General features: G+C 40.3%; 1 protein-coding gene across 2 annotated transcripts in view; it reads right to left on the bottom strand.

Annotated features, from left to right (window-relative positions):
- Positions 1–3,058: 3,058 nt before the first annotated feature.
- The window catches only part of GABBR2 (gamma-aminobutyric acid type B receptor subunit 2), a 977,761-nt gene continuing 963,042 nt past the window's right edge, over positions 3,059–17,777 (bottom strand). For both annotated transcript variants that reach the window (XM_059724473.1, XM_006266752.3), the window contains 2 exons: positions 9,805–9,922; positions 3,059–5,560 (listed from right to left, as the gene is read on the bottom strand). In XM_059724473.1, coding sequence (XP_059580456.1) covers positions 5,395–5,560; positions 9,805–9,922 — 284 coding nt within the window. In that variant the 3' untranslated portion in view covers positions 3,059–5,394. The remainder of the gene's footprint in view (positions 5,561–9,804; positions 9,923–17,777) is intronic.

The raw sequence follows: 17,777 nt of genomic DNA, 5'->3' as shown, positions 1-17,777 counted from the left end.
AATAGTCCGACTTGCAGGGCTTGTTAAAAACAAATGCAATATATAATGTCACACAGAGTGACACAATCATAACTAATGCCCAAGCTATTTTGATTATAATAAATTGGGACTCGAGTTAAAGCTGTGCATTATCTTTTGAACTCAGTGGGGAAAAATCTCATTGCCGACTTTGAGAATGTTTGTAAAAAATACTGTAGTTTTCTACAAGCTCTGGGAACTCAGTAACAAATACTGAATAAAGTGTGTATCACTACTGGAAATGTTCTGTGCAGTGGGGATGAACACAAACTACAGTAACAATCCTTAGTAAAACAGCATGCTTTGGTTTTCCTCCATTTTTCTCTCTGGTCAGTGCTTTTAGCACTGGTGGGAAAAAATGTATATACCACTCATGGGTTCCTAATTAAATATGGATTTCCTTGATGCACAAATAGACTTGCTCATCTTTAATAATAAATATAGGTGTATGAACTAACTTCTATACAGCTGTTTTCTATTTTGTTTTCCCATGTGTGTTAGTGTAAAAGAACAGTGTACACAATGAGCATGGTTTACATGTAAATGTTTAGACTGTCTGTAATGGACCATAGAAACACATAGTCAGTTCCTTTGACATATCCACCAAAGCTTTCAAAGTAGTCTACCTCTAGCTACCAATTTCACTCACAAATATACCTGTAATCATAGCTGGGGAAAAGCAGTAAGTTCATAAATGTAGTGCCTTACCAGGGGCTCAGAGGGTTATTTAGTCCAAGCCCTGCAAAAAGGTAGGATTTGCTATTCCTAACCCATCCCAAAGAGATGCCTGTCTAGACCTTTTTTTTTTTTAAAACCTCCAATGAAGGATATTCTACAGATCCCTTGGACGGGTTGTCCAATTGCCCCACAGTTCTGACAGGAAGCTTTTTTTTCTGAGATTTGGTCTAATTTTTGCCTTGCTATAATTTAAACCCATTGTACTATGGTATGTCCTGCCCTTGGCAGAGAACATTTTCCTCCATCTTATTTATGGCATCCTTTCAAATATTTGAAAATGGCTATCATGGTCCCCTTAATCCATTTCTGCAAACTAAATATGTTCCTAGTTCCTTCAACTATTCCTCGTACAACTCGCATTCCCACTCCTTAATCATTTTTGTTGCTTACCTATGGATTCTTTCCAGTTACTTTACATCTGTTAGAAAGTGGTCACCACATCTAGCCAAAGTACTCCAACTAAGGCCCATCCAGTGCAGATTAAAGCAGTACCCTGATCTCCTGAAACTTGCACATGTTGCTTCTGTTAGCGCAACCCAAGATTGTATTTGCTTTTTTTGTGACTGCCTCACATTGCTGATTCACATTGATTCTGTGATCTGCTATAACCCACATACCCTTCCCATCAGAGCTAATGCCAAGTTATTTATTCCATATTTTGCATTTTTAAATTTGTTTTCGCTTCCTAAGGCATTCATCTTTGCTGAATTTCATTTTGTTTTTCAAAGCCCAGTTCTCCTTTCCAAAGCTCCAGTTATCAAGAGTTTGGAAATTTAATCCATACCTATAAAATTATTGTTTAATTCTAGCCTCTAAATTGCACCCACTTTTATGGCATCCACACATTTTATCAGCATACTCTCACTGGACCCAGAACAGAACCCATTTGGGACATCCTGCCATGCTGACATTGATCCATTTAGATTTACTCTTTGCTTGCAGGTATTCAACCAATTGTGTATCCAGCTATGAGTAATTTTATATCTAGCCTGTATTTCTGCAGGTTATGTTTGAGAATTGCCTGTGAGACTGTTTCAAAAGCCTTACTAAAGTCGAGGGATATTATATCCTCTACATATCTCTCATCAGTCAAACTAGTTATGTTGTGAAAAATGAAGATGAAGTTGTTTTGCATGATTTGTTCTCAACAAGTTCATGTTAGCTGCTAGTGACACCCCTTCTCCTCTAGATATTTACAAACTGGCTGTTTTATAATTTTCTCTAGTACTGTTCCATCTATGGAAGTCAGGCTGACTGATCTATATAATTCCCTTGGTCTTCCTTCCCCCCACCTTTTAAAGATGGGCATTATGCTAGTCCTTCTCCAATTCTCAGGTATCTCACTCATCATCTAAGCATTTGCAAATATGACTGTCAGTAGCTCCAAGATTTTTCAATTTGTTCCTTCAGCAGCCTCAGGTGAATTCTGCCAGGCTCTGCTGATTTACATTCGTTTTAAATGTTTCAAAAATTCTCTGATGTACTCTTTAATTATGTTGATCTGCAGCCTTCCCTTCTTTGTTTATATTCATTATTTATAACTGAGCCTATTATAGCTAGAGGAAAACAATCAGATCTAAGGAAGTGATTCTTCCTCTCTATTCAGCACTGGTGAGGCCACATCTGGAGTACTGTGTCCAGTTTTGGGCCCCCCACTACAGAAAGGATGTGGACAAATTGGAGAGGGTACAGTGGAGGGCAATGAAAATGATTAGGGGACCGGGGAACATGACTTATGAGGAGAGGCTGAGGGAACTGGGTTTATTTAGTCTGTAGAAGAGAAGACTGAGGTGGAATTTAATAGCAGCCTTCAACTCCCTGAAGGGAACTTCTAAAGAGGATGGAGCTAGATTGTTTTCAGTGGTGGCAGATGACAGAACAAGGAGCAATGGTCTCAATTTGCAGCACGGGAACTTCAGGTTAGATATTAGGAAAAACCTTCTCACTAGGAGGGTAGTAAAGCACTGGAACAGGTTACCCAGAGAGGTTGTGGAATCTCCATCCTTGGAGGTTTTTAAGACCGGGTTAGACAAAGCTTTGCCTGGAATGATATAGTTGGAGATGGTCCTACCTTGAGCAGGGGGTTGGACTAAGGTGACCTCCTGAGGTCCCTTCCAACCCTAATCTTCTCCATTTCTATAATCCCCTTACCCCTTGATACATATTTACTGAAACTACAAGGATGTATATTTTTAGTTTTATTATATAACAATGTAGGATTACAATATCTCCTTCTCCAGAGAGATTATTTTACTGTTTCTTTGTGATGTGAGGGGCGATTGAGTCAGCAAGCTAGACGAAATTAGATTTTCTATATTTTATTCATAAAAACAGATTTGCAACAATTTATTAAAAATTGATCTCATGCAGTATAAGGTTATACAAGAAATTCCTCATTTACATTTTATTCTGGCAGTTCCAGTCTAGTTTAAAGCATTTGTGCACTAACATCATTGGAAAATGCCATTGGGGCACAGCCTCTTCATAAATTTATAGTACATTTTTGCTGCAGTATAAAAGAACAGAAACATTAAATAGCTATATTCATTTTGTGGGTCTTGTTATTTGCAGGAAATTAAAAAAAAGTGTAATGGGAGAAACTACAGGATCATTGAGACAAAGAATGTACTGCATGTTTTAAACCTAATAAACGGCACACAGTCAGTATTCACGAAGAGTTACAGACACACACACACTCACCTCCAACAGTCCAATACTTTTGATTTTTTTTCCTGCTATGTTGGAATAATATTTCTACAGAGATGTTTGTGTATACATTATATACAATATTGTCCTCTTCTCTTTTAAAAATTAACATTCCGTTTAAAATAAACCAGGCCCTGATGAAATTAATAAAGCAAGAGAATACTGTCAACGCACATTGAGTGACAATGTCAATGTTTAGTGCTTAAACAGAGTAATGAGTTCTATTTTACCTGTGTTATACTTACATGTTTTTGTTCTACAAGCTACAGGTACCTCCATAACCCCTCTCTTACACCATGTGCCAAGCGAAATACTTTGTGATGCTCCTGTTTGTAAGCTATAGATGTATCATATTTTAGATTGTTTTGGTCCGTTCTGAGACTTTGGAGGGAGATTTATGCCAGTTGTAATTTAGTCCCTCAATTGAAGAGCCTTCCCCATTATGTAGGTACTGGATGATGCTCATTAGTCACTTCTACTCTAGAAATGCTTATGGAAAATTCATTTCGGAGGGGTTGAGGTGTGCAGGAATCAGTTAAAAAGGATTAAGCACTTCTGTTTTTTTTTATCTGGACAATATTTTAATTTGGCTTAGGACAATCACTGGTGTGAACCACTGATCATGGCAGTGATATCACATTGCCAATGCACTGAAGAATCGGCTGGGATCATACCTCACTAATATTTGGGGGAAAGATCTGACTCAGGTAGGAGAACTTGCCACTAATTTTAATGGCAATCTGTCATTACCTGGGAAGAGAGCCAAGGTATGATCCCAGATATGGAAAACCATCAGCTTGTATCAGTAGAGAGGTTAAAACAAGTGCTTTTTCACATTTTTTTTTAGATATTAGAACAAAATATTCTATGGGTAAACTTGATTTATACCAGCTACAACTGTCACACACGCAGGTACGAAGCAAAGGTAGTGTATATACTGTCTGTGCACTGTAGAATTGGCCTGTGCCCTAAACCCTCCCCCCACCCACTCGACTGTATTGTATTTATGTGTGGCAAAATGCAAACAAACTGTGAAAAACAATCCATCCTTTGACATTAAGTCTTTACTGCCCGTCTGTCCTCACCTTCTTGGGTTATCAGCCTTGGGAGTTTTCCAGCCAGTTCCATACTTTGCAGTTGGTTGTTTTTATTTAGAAATAGATGCAAAAACTCTGTCAAAATGAAATCCCAGATGGTCAGCACTGGAGCCTGGCAATTGCCACATCTTATCCCTGGAGAACTGTAAAGAGCTCTGACTCAGAACAGCAGCTCTTTACCTGGTAACAACTCCGAGCTGTTGCTGTGGGCTCTGCTTCTGCCCCCATACAGCTTTTAGTTATAGGGCTCCTGCTGTTAGCAATGCAGAGTCTGAATGACACTTGAGGAACCATTTCTTCAAATCCCCCTTTCTCACGTAATACCATCCCTGAAATGAACACAAGCAAGACTAACCGGTGCAAAATGCTTCCAACAATTTAACACGACTCTTATAAAATGAAGTGTATCTATTTCAATAAATAGGTTATAGCTCTACCATTTTATTTTTCTGACATGGATACAGTGTAAAGTTCCACGTGTTCAGCAGCCGTGTAAAGCTCAGTGACATCTGAGTGGGGGGGGGGTCTTATTTTTTTTGCAAGATTCATATTTCCCAGCCTCCTCTTGCTAGTAGAAATTTGGGAAGAAATATTTTCATTTACTTCTTTGTGAAGAAATAAAAACTCCATGAATAAGGCTACAGATCAAACTCTGGATATTTCTCTTTCTTGCCTTTCCACATGAGTTACAGTGATACTCCCAGGATGACTGCCTTAGCAGTAGTTCCTCAGTGGTTAAGAGCCAGTAGTATGTTTATAGCCAAGTTCAATATCAGACATTCAGTCCAGTCATTGAGTACTTAAAAGCAGTTCTGGAAGCACTGATCTCCCATTTCTACAGGCCAGAAACCATCACTCGAAAAGATGGTGGCACATGTCTGTGCCGAGGACTGGCACTGGGGCTTACACATGGACTGGCACAGCTAGCATCAACTCCTCCTATGGATGGCAAATAGGCATGGTGAAGAATGGGCAACTGTAAAGACAGCCGGCGCTGTATGCTGTTAAGAGGAAGAGAAAGGAGAGAGGGATTAGAAGAAGAAAAGACATAGTGCATCAAATGCTTGATGCTTCTTCTGTAAGGCTGTTTTCTCTCCCTTCTGCTATTACAGGGTTAATGTCAATTAAATTACATTTGCCGCCCTTGAGATATACTGTGGCACCTTCTCTTTTGGAAGGGTTTTTGACCAACTGGACAAGATAGGAGACTCTAGCGACTTGCTCCAAGCATTCTGCAGCCTCCAGGAATTTTCAGTTACTTTGAAATGAGACGTTAGGCAATGACACTTTCATAGGTAATACAGGCATCCTAGTCAATAGAGCACATTCAGAGAATGATCCTCAACCATGCTTCACAACAGATAAAGAGAAACTGAATGTGTAAGTTCCAATCTATGTGTAAGTTTAGCTCAAAGGCATTCAAATGAAAAATGTCATTTTTTTTGCAATAGGTAATGCAAGTACTGCATTGAAGAAGGGAACACATGGAACAGTTTGCTGTCTCTCCCTGGAAGCTTCTATCTGTGTGGGTTGGGTACAGCCCAGTGAGATGCTGAGCGCCACGGTGAAGTTGATGGGAACTGCGGGTATTTAACACTCCTGAAAAAATAAAGTCCAGTGTCCTTAAATATCAAGGAGAAACTTAACTTCAGGCATGTAAGTGGACAGGCCTTTGCAGATTTCTTTTAAATATTTGGTGCAATACAACTCAACACTGTTTATTATGCAACTGATGGCATTATAGCTCCTGGATTAGATTAAAGCAATTTAGTTTTATTTTGCTATTTTGTCCCATTTTTTGTTGTACCAATTGAATTATACTGCGTTCCCAAGGAGTATAGAGGTGGCAAGTTTGCTGTTTCCATGTACTGAATCCTTATTAGCCCGTTGCTGCACATTTTAATTCTGTTTATGGTACCAGGGTCAAACACAGAATTGCCAATGCTTATTTTCCCACCAGTGAAACTGCTTACTTGGTTTGACTATTATAGGCTCTTCATCAAAGAGCTGTTTGAAGCTATTCCAAGAGAATCTAGTTGCATAATGGTGTGAATGGGATTTTTCACCCATTTAAATGTCAACTATACCACAAACAAAGCATGTTTAATTGAGTCTTTCAATGCTGGCTGCAGTGGGTGGTAATTTTGTTTTAACTGGACTTAAAATTTACTTTACATTGAAAACTTTCCGGAGGTGGGAAGTAGCCTCCTGCAGGAAGATTAGATACAACAAACAGTTTATGAAAAGCCTCTGTGAAAGACCAAAGAAGATGAGAGTTAAACTGTAGTTTGCCACTCTGTCTGAAATGTTATTCAATGTGCAGTGCTTTTTCCTGATCTACATCTTGAACCCAGTGCCTTTCATGCTGATTGCATATGAGATCCTCAAGTTGGCTATGCAAAAATTAATAAACCAAAATTAATGGAAACTTCTGAAAATGTGTGGTTAACTAGGTGCTAGAGTCAGAGAATTTAATACTGGTGGTCAATTGCAAATTCCTGTAATTATGCTCCAGGCAATTGTGGTCAAAGGATGTCCATCTACAAAGCAGTAATGGGTCAGGACAACAAATTAATTCCTTCAGTGTCTCAGTGATAAATAAAATTCTAGCAATAGCATAGGTCTAATACTAGATGCAGATGAAAAAATTGCCAATCAAGGTGAAAAAGTGACTAATCATAGTCTACAAGTACCTGTGTGGATCTATGAAATGGTGAAGCATTGCTTAGTCAGCGGCTGGCTTATGTTCTGTGATTTTCTTTTGCAATGAACTTGGTCCCTGCTTGTTGATAATTTAGTTGCCCAGTTAGTACAATAGAACCTGGCTCCTTGAGTCTCCACTGTCATGAACCCTGTAGAACCATTTACATCTGGGTAAGGGTAGGATGCTACGATTTTGATTTGGCACCACTATTCCAGTTCTTTCCATAGAGCTAGATGATATTACAAAGTAAAAGCAGTAGAGATACAAGACTTTCCTGGAATCTTAATCTTTCCCAGGTCTATCATTAACCTAGAGGAAATTTACTGGATTCATCAAGGGTTATTTCTTTTGTGTTTAATATGCATTAAGATAGTTGGATTTTTTGAGCATCTGGACATCTTTTAATAATGTCTGTCATAATATAATAGTACTGTAAGATCCTAATAACATATTAAACTATGCATACAATGGTATGTCTTAAAAATGGGACCAAAATTAAAAGAGATCTAATAATCATACATTAACCTAGACCACTCTGGTTTCATCTACTTGTGCATGGATACTCTGTCCTTGAAGGATGCCTTTTTGTAAATGAACCAAGTATTTCAGTTGATCCCATTGCCTGACCAGATTCTGAATTCTGCAGTTTATATCCCTGTAGATGTTCCTGCATCAGGACAATAATGGTATGTTTCTGCCACTCGATTATACAGCTTGTATTACATCAAAGAAAGGAGGTGTTCTTGACACAGGAACTGTTGCCTCAGCTGCTCCCCCAGAGTTTTAGAGCGGTCTCTGGCTAGGTAACATAAAAACAATCCTAGACTATCTCCAATTGTCAGGGGACAAAACTGACATAGGATCAGAAGAGTGCAGAAGTGACTTAACCACAATGAGAGCTCTCATGACTTGTGTGTGCAGGGATAAGTCCTGGAGCTCATGTCCTCCCCATATACTGCTGCTGGTGACCTGACTGTGTGCTTTCTTCTTTCCATTTGTCTTGTGCACCTGCTGTGGGACCAGACACAGCCTGACCAGCAAATCTTGCCAATAATTTTGTATCCCCCTAATGAGCCTTTTCGATGACAGATATTGGGTGAGTTAGGTTAGACTTAGTGTGCACCAAGCAACATCTGTCATAACAGAAGGGGGTAAAAATGTCTTGGTCCTACCTTTTCACCCCTATTCCACACTTACCAAGTCTTGGGAACAATTGAGGGCCACCCTGAGATAGTCTAAATTGCATCAATTGATGGCAATTCTCAAGGAGCGCTTTTGATCCCAGGATCTGCCTAAGGCATAGCAATTAGGGCTGTGCAAAATTTTGCTGGCTGTTTTGACACTGTTTTGACCCATTTTGAGCTTGAAACAGCAAAATTGAAATGAAACGAAGGGCTTCAAAATAGCCTCGAAATGAAATGAGAGCAGTCGAAATGTTTTGAAAGTTTTGAAACATTCTGAGTTTCAAAGCAGCCCAGCTAAGTTCCCCTCCCTAGCGCTACGATCGCACTGCCTTCCTCAGCTCAATCCTAGCACTGGGGAGGGGAGCTCAGCCCGATCGAAATGTCGAAACAGCATCAAAATAGTGAAACAGTTTTGACGAAATGGAACAGAACAGTGTTTTCGAATTGAAACAAAACTATCGAAATGAAACACTGTTCTGTCAAAACGGATGTCGAAGCAGAATGCTGCTGTTCTGCACAGCCCTAATAGCAATCCTCATTTGCCACTGTAAAGAAACATTTGTAGCTCTATGGCAGTAGGATTTACAAGAGACCAAGGTACTGCCCTTTCCTGAAAGCACTGTGAAGTCTGAACAAACTTAGGCCTGAATTCAGTAGCAAAGTCCCTGGATTCTGAATGACACCAGCATGGTAGCCCAGAAATTGCAGGTAATTTACCAGCAACTGCAGGTAAATTAAAAAAAACAACCTACCAATATGAGGTCACTTTAAATTATATATTAATATTTTACTCTGTCTTGACAACATCTTTTATGCTCTAGAGTTTTACATTATCAACACATGAGAGTATCTGCACTAAATATGGAGATTTTGGCAGCTGGGAATGTTGCCACAAGGTGATTCATAGGCTGTGTCTGTCGTTGAATAAGCATATCAGCTAGCTCTCTCTAGCTAGCTGAAATGATTATCAGTGAAACAGTTATCCATTTAAACGGTTCTTATTAGGTTTCAGGGTTAGGAATGAATGCCACTGTCAAACCTATTCTTAACAACTTTGCGAAACAACCCTCTCACAATTGCCTGGCACAGTGCCTAAAACAGCAAAAACACCCTAGATTGCCTTAAGTAAAGCAGGGGGATGCAGGCACTGCTAAAATCCTACCACCGAGAGAAGAGGAAGTAGCTTGGATTTCCTAATTTTTGAATGTTTGACTTTGTTATTGAAACTTTTTGCCATATAATTATCGCATGGGATTACATGGCAAAACATATAGCAAAGTTAATCGTCAGTTAAAAATATCCAGTTCTAACCACTCTGGGTTGAGCACTAACCTGTTTTCAGCAATATTCTACTTACTGTTCTGGGGAGTTGATGTCTTCTATAGGATCTTTGTTTGTTCTGGTGGGGTCTGTTGTGCTCCACTGTGCTTGTGGATTTTGATCAAGGTGATTTTTCAAAACTGCTTTCTCACCATCTGAAAGGAAGAAATGTTTAAATTGTATTTACTCTGATGACATGCAAATACTTTTTAAAACTGGTTTCCTTCACGTAATCCAAAATAAACTCATATTTCTCTGAAAGTCTTAACTGGCTTCTTTTTATTTGTGCCAGGGGACAGGAGAGCTCAAATCCTAGCATGCCACTCCACTTGGCCTCAACTCTCTGGAGGTTCCTGAGGACAGTCAAGAGCAGAGAAGAGCATTGGTCATGGATTTACTCCCAAATGGAGTTGCTTTTGGGGTTCACTGGGCACATCTACACAAGATGGTACATTGCCATAGTGACGAGCTATAACAATGTGGCTCACTGCTCCAGTGATGTAGTGTTGGTGGGCACTAACTGTGATGCCGCCGCTACTGTGCAGTAGGGTAAGAAACCACCTGTGGGCTGCTGGGACTGTGCAGGACCAGTGGGTCCTGAGCAGTCACTTAGTATTTGCTAAAGCAAGTACTAAATGACTGTGCAGTACCAACTGCACAGAGGGGCACATGTGTAGATGCACCCATTGTGTAGCAAGCAAGGATATTCTCCCAAATTAGATTGACCGATGCAGTGTTTAGTTTCTATTTGTAATTTCTATTTGTAACCTATGATTTGTGGGTTCAGATTTGTCATTTTCATATCTGTATATTTTATAATATTTGATATAAATGTACTTCTGTAATTTCATGATGTAATTGGAAGATAATCAAGTGAGGATTAGCACACACCCAAGGCACTGTCTGCCTGTAACAGGAAAATTAACTTTTCCAGTGCAAAGACATCTAAGAAAAAGGGTCCATCAGGTCAGAGGAAAGCCAGGTGTCTGAGAGAGAGTAATTTCTGGGGGATTCTGGTGACTCATGAGCAAGCAGAATAACATTGGGAGGGGTCTAGTTTTGGAGGCTTTTTAGGCAGCATCCAGATGAGCGTGGCCATGTGGTATGTGGTGCCCTAGACATGTCCATGGTGTTTTTCAGGTGTTTTCTGCACTGCAAAGGAGCGGCACAGGGCTTGGTTTTTTTTGACCCCCGGATATCCAGGGGTCAAAAACCCTGCAGAAAATAAAGCAGAGCACCACATACGGGGACAGTGCACGTTGCTCAAAACTGGAGCTGGGCCAGCTGCAGCCATGCTCTGGTTGCTAGCCAGACTTCAAGTGGCAGGATCACTGCTGCTGCAGCCACGGGAGGCCCCCAGGGCCTTAGGAAAGGCTGCTGGGGCCAGCCCAGTGCTGTGCCCAGCCTCCCATACCCCACCCGGGGTAACTTGCCACGTGCCAGAGGGCACACAGCACAGGTGTTCCTTGGGGACAACTGGAGGCGGCACAAGGTACACTGCTGCTTGTTGTCCTGAGAGAACCAAACGTCCATGCTTGTGTGGATGTGGTCGTAGGATCGAGCTAGGATGGAACGATGGTTTGCTGGATCCCAGGCTTTGGAGGCTCAGGGGTCCCAGCAGCAAGGGCTCATCGATTCAGCAGGAAGGCTGAGTTCTGGAAACACTGTCAGGACTCTCAAGAGGGCAAGGGTTTAGTCAGATGAGAAGGTAAGAAACTTTACTTGTTTTCTTTTTCTCTTCTCAGACTTGTGGTCAGTTTTGCTCGTACAATCCTTTTCTTCTAGGTATTAAATTCTTTGTTGTTTTGTTTCCTTACTGATTGCCTGTGGAAAGAGTGATTTCTGGCAAGGGATATCACAGGCTAGCCCTTTCTACAGAAAGGGGCACTGCATCTGAAATTTCTTTCACAACCCAACAGGGAGGCCATCTGCAGCTGCAACGTCTGGTATAAGGGCAAGGAAGCTGAAGCTTGTTGGAGTAAGAAGTTATCCCAGGGCAACCTTAGTCTGTTCTTTAGGCCAGATGCCAGCACAGTAAGAAGAAACTCAGGGTTTGTGGGGGTCCATGGCCAAGAGGTTTGTGACAGCACTTCTTGGCTATCTGCCCCACTCTCTGCCCATGTGCCCCTCCTTCCCCCCAAGGTGGGTGGGGAGATGAGTGTGGCACTGCGGGATGATGGAAGACCAAGCAACCCCTATTGCAGGAGTTAGCAATCTTTCACTAATAGTGGGCTGAATTAACAAAGCTTGGCCCTAAGGCAGATTGGAGGCAGCATTTATACATTTGCCACTGGGTGGCAAATTTTCAGGCAAAATTTAAGGCAGGATACATAAACTTGTGTGTTTAGAGGGCTGGATAAAATCTCTTCCTGGGCTTAACTTCACTCCCTTTGGCTTACTCAGAAGAAAAGAGCCATCAAGGCTAACAGCAGTTCATTGTCGCAGTCCCACAGAGAATAATGGGAGATGCCAGTGATTTTGAGCAGGACCTTTTAACTGAGGGCTGCTTGCAACCTGAGCTCTACTGCAAACAAGATGATTTTCAAAAAGGGATGACTCTTGATCAGTTCTTCAGAAGGAAAAGATTTGATGTGGCAGCCTCTGCTGAAGGAGAAATTTCAGTCATGAAATATTATGACAGAAAATTACTCTTAGTTCTAAAAATTGTTCTTTAAAAACTACCTGTTGGACATGAACTATTGTCTAGGAAGGGTGTATGGAGAAACTGGGATGCAGGTATCTTTACCCTGTCAGGGAAATGTGGAAGAAAGGGTGAAGAGGATGGAGAAGAAGTTGGAGGTGTGTATGTTTTTGTGGGAAAGTAGGGGTCAGGAATTTGACAGAGAAATGTGGATGGCAGGAAGACATCAGAGCTGGGGTGTTAACTCTAGCTGCTTTATGCTGCACCAGTGATGCAAAGATGCCCTAAGTCTATCTTGTCCAACAGATGGTGTTTTGTGCTACTCCAGAGCGCAGTAAGTAGCCACAACATACCATTGAATCTGACCCTAAAGGCTAAAATTAAAAAAAGGAAAGTTATTAATATATATATAAAAATTATTAGCAGTATGACCAATAGCAATGTCTTTTTTGGTTTTATGTTTCCTGCTCATGATTAAAACAAAGCATACCCCTTATGAAATTTATGGACAAAAACCTACATTAAGATGGAACTGAAGCTTGAGAACCTATCAGCACCTGAGTTGCAACGTTTCAGTGGTATTGGGATTGTTTGAGAAACTGGCATTATAAATTCTGGAAAATCAGAATTCAGATTAATCTTGAAAGAATGCAAGCCTGTTCAGGTAATGGAAGGGCACAGACAATGGGCACATCTACATGTTGCCCTATTGCAACGTTGTTACTGTGCCATGCTTGTCCAAAAGCTTGTCTCAAAGATTTAGTACTTCCAAAAGGAAGAACTAAAGCATAGCACAGTAACTATCTGTATTGCACCTTATGTGTGGCGCATGGTTATTTTTAGCAGCAACTTCACCTTAGCGGTACACTATAACAGGGGAGTGTGCAGCTATGGCAAAGTAGCTGCTGGTCCCACGTAGACACCCATGGATGCCATGTTGCCGTAGTGCCTTGCTATGGTGACATAGTGTCACATGTAGACGCACCCAATATGTTAGATAATTTTCATATGTGAAGATATGGATATAAGCCTGCTATGGCCCAAAAGGGCTGGAGAAAAGATTTTCAGTGCAACATATTGGACAGATAGAGAGGGAACCAGACCAGGAGAAAGTGGGTGGTTAGAGAAGAGGAGGTTGCTTTAACTGAGACAAGAAATGACTACAAAATGTGGATTTTAGTTATAGAGAAAGAGGGTGGTGGATAAATTTAGGGATGTTATAAAGGAAAACAAACCCTGCAGGTTTTGGTGTTGGCCTAGATGTGAGCAAAGAAGCAGGAGAATACAGAGTCAGAGCCGACACTGATGAGGAAGTAATAAGATCTGTCCTCAAAGGGGGAACTGAAGTTTGCTGTTGTGGCAACTACTGCCATGTGGGTTCAACTTTTGTTTTTTGTACACCTCTTTTTGTGCTTGTCATTTCAATAAAAAGCCTTTTGGTGCCTTCAAGCAGAGACAATTAGACAAGAACTCTTTTTATTTTGATGACTTAAAAACAGTGTTTGATATAGGGTTGATCAAAGTTGACAATGTGACGCACTGACTTTATGATACAGACCAAAATTAAATTTGGCAAATCACAGAAATTAAGGATGGAAAACATCTATATTAATCTCTATTCTTCCCACTATAGGCAACAATTGGGACCTAGCATTTATTATCCAGTGTGTTGTCCAGCCTAGTTTTAAATTGCACAGACGATGTAGAATGCATCTATCCCCTTGGAAGACTAGTTCACAGCTGAATGGACATTACAAGTGGTCATGCTAGTACTGGGTGGTGCCCAGAGTAAAGGGCAGAACTGGAGAGAGCTATTAGACTTATATTGCTTCCCCTTCCTTTTATTTTTCCTACCAAATTGTTAATGATCTTCCAAAGGAAAATAAAAAATGATATCAACCAAAGATATTTGGGGTTCTTCTCTTCCTTCCCGTCTATGAATTCTTTCCTCTCCCCTCTCTGCCTCCATTGTAAATCCCACTGTTTTTCACCTGCTCCTGATGAAAATGTGGAATCATCTACTCCACTTGCCAGATAACAGGCAACCTCTGCTACCCCATCCATTGATTTGCAGGGCTTCCTGGCCACCCCCTCTCCCACTCCCGCAAGCTCCCTTTCCTCCTCAGTTATCAGTCCCTGACTGCAACCTCCTAGAAGCAACAGGTTGGCCAGTTCCTCTCTTCCTCTTCCCCAGCTTTCCTGAAGTTGGGTCCCTGTTGCTGGTCCTGATGTGTGGGTGGCATTCTGCACTCAGACTCATGGCTGCCCTAGCTTGTCCCAAGGAGACCTGAAAAGCTGGCTAATGACCTAATGCAGCTCTCCACTCCTCCCTATGCTTTCCATAGTGGAAGGGGTCTTTTAAGAGGTTGGAAGTCCACTTGCCCCTTCTTACCTGGACTGCACTGAAGAAGCTATAATTTGCCAGAACTTACTGCCCTGACCCTGCTGTGTTTTTCCCTTGTGCTGTAGGAAAGAAGGGAGTAAAGCATCCCTGCCAAAAAGGCAGGGAAGTGTTTAAAGAAATAAAATCAGAGGGGTGGCTTTGCACCAGTAGTCACACAATGCCACCTGCCACTGAGTGACCCTCCATATTATCTTTCCTGGATGGTCTGTCCTCACCTAGTGTCCTAAAAGAGTCCTCTCCCTCCTTGAATTTACAAGTAAGTTTTAAATTTCAGGGAGCACGTTTTCTAGCTTTACCCTCCCTCAGTTTTGAGAACTAGACATGAATTTTTGTGCTTGTGGAAAACCTCAGACTTTTATTTAATTGCATGCTTCCAAGATTGGGGCCTGTAAGAAAAACTCCAACTAACGGAATCTCACAATAAAGTTAGCAGAGTTAGTGACATTGCCTACAGATGAAGCTTAAAGCATCTGACATTTTATGAGCAGAAGGAAAGGACAGGATTGAGATAATGAGGACATTTTTTCCGTTTTCTACTACAGATAGATACAGCACAAACAACAGCATTACATTACTAGCAAGTGGACAAATACAGCAGATATTGTTCAAATGTTCATTGTATGCTAGACTTTGCAAACAAAACTTATGTGCACAAAGACATGAAAAGGAAATAATGTAATTGCACTTGTAAACTTTCAAGTTTCCAATTGCCTCTGCAGCTCAATGTTGGCTTGAACATCTTTTTCTGCCTTCTTTTTCCTTTGTTCATTAATTGCACTACTTAAAACTGCCCTTCTACCCACCCTTGAGGTACTGTTTGTTACTTTGGGATGTTAAGCCTAGTTTAACAGAAAAGATTACACTGGAATGCTCTACCTCTCTCTAAAATTGAATTTCCATTAGCTGAAGGCAATTTCTAAAGCACTCTCAGACCTCATGCAGGTACTTATAAGTCTGAATAAGTGATGCTTAAGCGTTGTCTATTCACAAAGCCATGGAGAGAAACACAAGTAGATATCAAGCACCTTGCATGGAACAGAATTGATTAGTTCATTAAAAACAAAATACTGTGCCCAACTGTCACTGAATGCCAGAAAGCTTTGGCGAAGGACCTTTACTTGTCACTGGTAGAAGTAAATTCCAGTCACAAAGCTCATAAGTGTAAAGGCTCCTCTCCACTTAACACTTGTAAAAAAAATCTTACAGAAACACAAGTCATTTCTATATCTAAGTTTAAATTTCATTGTGATTTGTACTGTTGTAGTCCTATTGATTTCCTTGATTGCTGTGGTTAAGTAGGAGCATCATCCTGCTGGTATACTGCTTCCTGGAAGTATTTCTGTTAACTTCATGTTATGTTCCCCTATGAAATAACTGTCAGTTTAGTACCTCATTAAGGAAACTGGCAAGTTAAAATTCATGTGGTTCATAAAATTCATAAAACCTTGCTAAATTACTAAAGGAATGTGAAATTTTTGCAGATTAAGGAATTTTTAGAGTCTACATTAATTTTCCCCATTTATGATATTTATTTAACTTGAACAGTCGATTTCTGTTTTTTTGAGTAGTTTCTTGTCAGTTCCACATCTGGTTTCCGAATAGCAGCAGATGACAATGTGTAGGTTGGAAATACTACATCCTTTTAAAAAGAAACCATCTCCCTTGAAATGGCAAGAATAATTCCAATGATTACATACTTCGCTGATATAAAGCAGCCAAGCTCTGCTGAATTCACTTTGCATCAGCTGATGGTCTGCCTCAAGGCTGCTAATGATGTTAATCTTGGGAAAAAAAGAATTTATTAAGCAAAATCTAGGCAAAACCTGTTTTCATTCACACAACTGTAAATCTAAAAAAAAAAGAAAAAAAATCCATGTCCAGAAAAATAATCTGAAAAATATAATCCAGCTATAGATCAGTGTAAATAAAAGCAGAAAAGGAACATCCTGTATCTAGCTTTAAACTGACTTGACAGCTGTTATGATTACGAATTTTGGAGGTGTGGTGTACGAGCAGTGCACATATGGAGGTCCCGGTTAGATCAGAATTCACTTGCTAAACTCCGTACAAATATACAATAAAATACACTTCTTTTTTTGAGGGAGTACTCCTTTAAAGCCGTGTACATTTAATTTTCTGAAAGCCTTTCCTTTGAATCTGTGGTTTCAGTCTAGATGTCTTTATCAAAGTAACTTTACTAAGGTAACATTTTTCTCTCCCATCACAGATGAATGTCTCTTTTTTTCACCCTTGCATTTACTAGCAGCATGCTTTTGAAGTTTATTTTTCTTTGAGCTACTTGTACAAGAACAACACTGTAACCCTGGAAAACATTGGAGACTGGTGACAGCTGACAGCAGGCGGGCAGGCCTGATACACAAAAGTATGTTCTGAGCCCATTTGCAACTATAAGTACAGCTTACTGTTGCTGGCTCAAAACAGGATATTTCAAACCTTCCCCAAGCAAACTATAGTGTCAGCAAAAGAGAATTTGCTAACACAACTAGGAAAAGTCAGAAGCCTCTTAAAGTGGAGGGAAGAGGGAGGCTTTCTAATTTTTTGTATGGCCCACACGGCAGCTGTTATTCATTGGTTCATCTAACAAACTCCTCTAAAAACTTACTGGGATGCCTCAAAATAAATCAAGACATTCTGTTGCCGAATATATTTTGAGTTTGGATTTTGATCAAAACTCCCAATATCCACAAATCATTTATCTACTTAAAAGCCAAATGCAAGTGTTTGATTATACCTGCATATTTAAAATGGCAAGTCAGCCAATGCAACATTCCTACAGTAATTAGAAGTAACAAACACGTCAAATCTTTTATATACCCATGGAAGTATGTATATATTTGTGTATATCTATCTATCTTGATGTATATATAGTTATCTTTTCTTTCTGTTTTTCTTGCAGTACCAAGGACAGCATTCTGTTCCTTCCTGTTCATCTAAGTGGTCTTCT

The sequence above is a fragment of the Alligator mississippiensis genome, chromosome 3 (assembly GCF_030867095.1).
Source record: "Alligator mississippiensis isolate rAllMis1 chromosome 3, rAllMis1, whole genome shotgun sequence".
Taxonomy (NCBI): domain Eukaryota; kingdom Metazoa; phylum Chordata; order Crocodylia; family Alligatoridae; genus Alligator; species Alligator mississippiensis.
Note: the sequence above shows the minus strand (reverse complement) of the source record. Positions and strands in the feature narration are given on the sequence as shown.